At 35.6% G+C, this 6,953-nt stretch overlaps 1 protein-coding gene across 1 annotated transcript; it reads right to left on the reverse strand.

Annotated features, from left to right (window-relative positions):
* Nucleotides 1–587: 587 nt before the first annotated feature.
* LOC149940515 (sex peptide receptor-like) lies at nt 588–1,733 on the reverse strand. The gene has a single exon (XM_090179285.1). It carries the CDS (start codon nt 1,731–1,733, stop codon nt 588–590), a length of 1,146 nt encoding a protein of 381 aa, XP_090035411.1.
* Between the last annotated feature and the right edge of the window lie 5,220 nt (nt 1,734–6,953).

Here is a 6,953-nt window from a genome sequence, read left to right on the forward strand (position 1 = left end):
TGATGATGCATTAATAAATTGAAATGTAGCGGTAACAGTGTCTAGCTAATTTGAAAAAGACAACGCTTGACTCGTACATTTCAGGCTGCACCACCCTCCTACGCATTGTAACCCTGATTACTTGGGCCTTAGGTGGTGTTTTGGGTATTAGCCTAGATAATAAATATTATTATTTTTATTATTTTATTATTATTTTTGTTTGTAATCTAAGATTAATTATTCATGCCAACTTTTCAAAATACAAATTATAATATTATATATATTATATATTAATGCATTATTTTTAGCTACATTCAGACGACCTTCCATTTTTCCTATAGAGTGTAGCGAGTGTTAAAATCCCTTCCATCAACCTAAAATAACTTTTACACGAGAGAGTATTGCGTTGATAAGCTGAGCGACAAATATTTACCGAAATAAAAGTATTTTCCTTTAATATATGGTCGTAATGATTTGATTTGAATGGAAAGTTTCAATGTCGAGTAAAATTAAAAATAAAAACAAATATTAAATATTTACCGAATATTTGTTCGGTATTTATACAAACAATATTCTGATACTGACTAAAAGATGATGAGTTAAAAGTATCAAATTATACTAGTTTGAGACGTTACGGTACTACTGGCCCCGTGATTCAATTTGCTCGAAGGCGCCTTGCAGATTACTGAACAGAGAATTTGTACGTAGGTCTTCCTTAATTTGGCGCTCATCGCGCAATAAAAAAAAATCGTGAGGGAATTACATAAGAGAATGCAGGTACGGCTCCAAGCGACGCGCGTGATGTAGAGAGTTTGAATGTAAGTTTGCGAGGAAGTCCAATACATCACGCTTATAGTACTCTCCGGAACGAAGGCCAAGAAATACATTAATATCATGGCGGTCAAGGTGATCGTTAGTCGCTTTTCCCCCGTGCTGTTGTCGGAAGCCGCGTTGGTCTTCTTGACGGAAGCCCTTTCCTTGCGCACGGCCACTCTTTCGCTGCGGGCTTTCCACAAACGCACAATCAGACAAATCGAAATGAAAGCCAAGGCAACGCACGGAACAGTCGTGCTCATTAAGATTTCTATCGGGTAGAAACTTTTGAAAGCCTGAGAGATTTCAACGTATCTCCAGTTGCCCGTTAGTCGCACCGGGATTTCGTAGGCGATGTCTCCTTCCTCGGTGGTAATTCGGTAAACGTACAACAAGCACTCGAACGATAAAAAGTAGAAGCACCAGAAGGCCACCGAGAGGATGGACACCAATCCCACCACTAGTTTGCTTCTGAAGGTGCTGCAATATATCGACGCTTTGAAAGGGAAGGTAATGGCGATGAATCTCCAAACACCGACGGACACTGTCAACCAGTTGGAAATGCAGATGCATAGATTGTACACGCAGTACGAAATAGTTGATATTAAACTGATGCTCTCGGAAAACAAAATCACGTAATTCTTGTTATAGAACATGGCAAATTCGTATAAAAACGTCGGGTAGAGTAGTAAATTAACTATTTCCAACGAGGCCAGTAGTATGTTTATCGAACTGGAGATGTAGGGTCTCGTCAGCACGACAATGTTTAAAATATTCGCGAAAATACCGAAAATGCAGAAGATTAACTTCAACCACGGCAAACCGAACGCGAAAAATTCGATAAAATAATCTTGGCGATTAACCTTAAAAGCTTCGTAAGCTTCTTCCGTAAAGTTGCTCGTTTGCATGAGATAACAGCCACTGACATTGTCGAACGACATGACGAGCCGAGTTCCAAACTACCAACTGTTTAAAATAAGTGTCTGCTTCTAATCTAAACGTAGGGGCGTATTATAGACGATATTAACTAGCGCGAGAGCGGCTGGATTCTGGGAACGACGGAATTTTTAGTCGTTTTTTCCCCGGAGGCTTTCGGAAAGACACTCGGGCGAAGCGACCTAGAGAAAAGGTCGAGACTAAGAGCTATCTCAGGGTCATTGAAGTGAACGTGTTCAAAGCGTTGCCAATTGATAACCACTTTATCGGGAAAGCCCGCGTGCTTTCTTGTAAACTTAAATTTAAAAAAAATGAAAGAAGTTCTTGGAAAGTGGAAAAACTGGTTTCGGCTCTTTTCTTATAATTGAATAATTCCGTACTGAAAACCCACGGCATATTTTAATACACGAAAGAGAATTTACCTTTTCAAAACGCCTCAATGATAAAATAATGCAAGCAAAATTACGCTTTGACGAAAAAGGTTTTTCCACAAGAAAATTCCAATATTTTCAATTACATTTTCGTACGAAGAGGGACCGAATATTGAATGAACGATTAATGGATGTATCTCTCATCAGGGGAATTTCTAAATTAAGACACGTCGTAATTTATAACGAATCAATTATGACAATTCCGAAACACAAGACGTGGGAATTTTCAATAAGTGTTTCCGTCGAATATTACTCCCCTAATGTCAACTAACGTTCATTTCGTTCTGAAATAGAGTTGAAGAGACAATTAATGAGTTTTAAATTGTTACTTGTTTTTTAAAAGAACCACATTTCGTTACGCAATAATCAAAACGGTTAGAAACTTTAATAAAACTATATTCAAAGAATTACCTTGAAAATGTAATTGAGGTACTCGTTCGTGGGCGTTTAGGAGTTGCCACTTCGTTTTCATCAACCGATTCGGAGTGAGGAAAGAATTAACTGTAGCTGAAGTCTTAAAATCGCGAAAGACGCGTAACATAATTGATAAACCAGTCCTATAACGCTATTTAAATACTTGTAAAGATGCCAAAGCATCTAATTATTTCCTCTGCGTTGACAATTATGTCGTAAAACCTTCAATTAACTCGACGCGTGTATTTGATAACTCGCCATTGGATAGTTATGAAGCCGCGACTATATAGCAAGTAACATATTTTTCTAATTTACTGAAAATAGTATCGTTTTTACTCTAAAGAGCTCAAGAAGTATTCATTTAAAACAATGAAATATGATAATAAACAAATACATGACAATATTTTAAATATCCACTTACAAAAACAGATTGTATTATTTCCATTGTAATCAGGCTGTTGAAAATAATCTTCATTTTATGAAAATATGAACTATATTTTATCTGGAGTGTACGTTTTTGTGGATTGTTTTGTTGGTAATATTTCATAATTTTGAGTCTGATATAGCTCGTGCAAAAGGTTTACTTCATTTTGTTAAACATATTTTTAGTGGATATTGAAAAGAAAACAAATAGACCAGGCTGAAACGACTCTCCTGTTAATACCAGATTTCCCTCCGCCATCATTTTGATATCCATTCATTGTCGGTTTTTGGAATATTAAAATAACTATTAAAATAAGAGACACAAATTGATCACTTACCCTCATTTGTTCCGCCATCTCGGATATTGACTGCTATTTTTGAAGTACGGTTATCGCAAAAACTACCAATACGAAATGGCGAGTCGATTTTGTTTTACATATCTGAAGAAATGATAAAAATACGTTTTGAACAAAGGTCAAAGGCTATAAATAAATAATCTTATTATCACCATATTATTTTCATGACTGGAAATTGCCATTTTAATTATATATTTGTTATAAAAACTATTAACAGATTTTAACCAGTAGTCTGCAATGGAACTTTCTTTAAAATAATGTAATCTTTTTACACACAATTTCTAAAGGATTGGTGTGTACTATTTTTATTTGGTACGTGGCCGCCACCGCTATTTGAGGCATACCCTTACCAAAACAAGATGATAAAGTCATTTTATGATTTATAAATTTAACGCAAAAATTGTAAACCCGAACAGATTTTTAATAATATTATAATAATTAGCTTCACAATTTCTTATGAACTTAATCCCTTTTATTTAAATAATTAAATTATTTTTTGACGTAAATTTTGTGTACCTCAAATAAGAGAGGTTTTAGTTTCCAACTTAGCTCTTAATCGCGTAAAATACTTCCTTCTTTGAAAACCAATTAAATTCAAGAAAATATTTCTTTATAGTTCATAAAAACGGTGGCCCATACACAATTATATATAAAATACAATTATAATTTCACTTTATACTTAGGAATTCGAAAACAAAATAATAGTATTGTTTCCTTTAGTTTTCTCGCCAAATAAGAAGATCAACGGCTTGATGAAAGTCTTTACGTTGGCTCAAAGTCCATTGTCAATGTAAATCAAAAATAGTTCTTAATTTAGAAGGAAAGATTAGTGGTAAACACTCATTTATAGATTTAAAGATGCAGTATATAAAATAGATTAAGACCAAATTTGGTATTATTTCAGCAGATTAAATGGAGACTAAAATTAATATAATATTTCCAGCTAATAATAAGTTTAAATAACCCTAACAATATACGCGTAACTTTGATCTTAAACAAGCTTTTTCCCCTCTAAATTTAGAGGAGAAATGTCAGACTTAAACTAAACCTAATGAACCGCTATAGGAGTCTTTAGTAAGACTCTCACCAAGATTAAATAAATCTTAAATAAGGTTGTATTTAGGACTGTGGCAGTTTCAAAAAGTATTAGATAAGTTTTTATTTTTACTAACTTATTTGAACCTCAAACAAACCGAAATATAGCAACCTTAAATAAATCTGACTATTTCCAAAAAAAAACAATTTTAGAGTAAAAATAATTGGGTGGGGGGAGGGGGTTTGCAGGGGCCGGAAAATCGTAGCGCCGGCGTGGCCGCTTAAAATGAGTCTCTTTTTATATTCAAAAATTACAGGATAACTACAGGTCTTTCATATAATGGTAAGTGGTACATCAATTGATAGCCCGTTTCAAACCGTCGGCAGCCAAATTAATTCATTTTTAAATTGGAAGCCAATGCGTTTTGAAATTTGAATTTCGTACCAGAATTCAAGCGCCATCTGTCTCCATATATTTGACTTCGACCTTGGAAAAAATAAATTTCGCGTCTGTTGTGACGGCTTATAGATACAACACGACGTAAGACGGTCAGAATACACACAATCCTATTAATGTGTTAGGTTTGTTTGAGCTATTCACAGCAGCCTGCAACACCGGGATCACAAACAAAATATATCCACGGTCACACATATATACAAATTTATTTGTTACTTCTAGTCATACTTTGAAAGCATCGAAGATTCCTTAGATCAGTGTCACTCTTATTTTTTTACTTCTGATAACACTTATTTGTTACTACTAGTCAGCCGTTGAGTGTCACACTTATTTCTTCTGGTTATACGACAAAGACTAGTTCGATCAGTTTCATACTTATTTGTTACTTCTGATCACATTTATTTGTTACTTATGAACCCACTTATTTGTTACTTCTGATCATATTTATTTGTTACTTCTGATCATATTTATTTGTTAATTCTGATCAAACTTATTTGTTAATTCTAATCAAACTTATTTGTTACTTCTGATCACACTTATTTGTTACTTCTTATCACACTTATTTGTTACTTCTGATCACTCTTATTTGTTACTTCTGATCACTCTTATTTGTTACTTCTGATCACACTTATTTATTACTTCTGATCACATTTATTTGTTACTTCTGATCGCATTTATTTGTTACTTCTGATCACACTTTTTTGTTACTTCTGATCACACTTTTTTGTTACTTCTGAACCCACTTATTTGTTACTTCTGATCATATTTATCTGTTACTTCTGATCATATTTATTTGTTACTTCTGATCACACTTATTTGTTACTTCTGGTCACCCCTGTAGCACAAAGAGTCGATTTAGGGTCGGGCTTTAGTCGAATAGTCGCTTTTCGGTCCTGGTCCAAATGCCGACTCTAAAAGTCTTAAACCTTTTTGAGATAATTTCGCGTAAGTACGCTTTTGATCCCTTTTAAGGTCGGTATGGTGACCTAATATTTTGGACTACTTGCCGACTCAAAAACGACCTTACTAAGTTTAGTATTAATTTATAAGAGTAACGAAATTCAGATAGTAAATAAGAAACAAACTTTCTTATTATGCCCTGTAGCACATTTAATTCGGGCCGACGTCGGACAAAGCCCTCAAATGGCTAGGCTGGCCGACGGTCGGCCGACCTTTGGTCTTTCAGTCGAAATGCCCTAGGGAGTTATGGTCGGCCGGCCTTTAAAGCATGACTCTGTGCCGACTAAAAATGTACCTGTTTCTTACTCCAAAACGACGTTGGGCCACAGTCGGCCCAATTTCAAACCGTGACTCTATAACGACTATTAATGTGATGGTTAACCGACTCCAAAACGTCGTCGGGCCGACTGCCTAAAATTGCGTATTTCTATTGCGTATCGATTCTGATGCTAGAGGGTTTATACGAAAAACCAAGACACCGGAATCAATTCTTGTAGGATTGTCCGCCATCTTGGAAAAAAAAATTAAAAAGGGGGCCTCATAGAGATTTTTGCGGGGGGGGGGCCTCTGTGTTCTCAGCTACGCCACTGGAAATATATTGTTAATTCAAATCGAGGGAATGTTCTGCGAGCACTGCTAAAACATTTTCTGCCTCTTAAACTGCTGGGATTGAATCTGAAATTACGATAAATCGTTGATTCATGTTTACAAACTTATAAAAAGATGTTACCAATACAAACACAGCTAAATATTTTTTAGGAATTCAAATTGGTACTTTTTTTGGTCCGAGTCGGAAATACGGTTAAATTGGTCGTCGGCCCAACGTCGTTTCGGAGTCGCTAAACTGTCTACTTGATGTCGGCTCAGAGTTATTTCAGATTCGGCCAGTAGTCATTTAAGAGTCGGTTATATATCCATATTAAGTAAAATTTTCTAGTCGATCGACGGTAGGCTGACCATTATTCTACTAGGACAATATTTGTCGGCCCCATATGCGGCTAGGACATTTCGACTAAAAAAAGGAAGGTCGGCCAACTGTCGAGCTTTTTTGTCGACGTCGGCCCGACCTCAAATTGCTACAGGGGATTACTTTTTTAAGTTGGAATACAGTCAAACGTTAAAGGCAGGCCGACCGTCGGCCGACCCTTT

Source organism: Leiobunum rupestre, chromosome 6, assembly GCF_980474605.1.
Source record: "Leiobunum rupestre chromosome 6, qqLeiRupe1.1.hap1, whole genome shotgun sequence".
Taxonomy (NCBI): Eukaryota; Metazoa; Arthropoda; class Arachnida; order Opiliones; family Sclerosomatidae; genus Leiobunum; species Leiobunum rupestre.

Coding starts and splice junctions, on each gene's coding strand:
- LOC149940515 (XM_090179285.1), bottom strand. CDS start 1,733: ATGTCGTTCGACAATGTCAGTGGCTGTTATCTCATGCAAACGAGCAAC.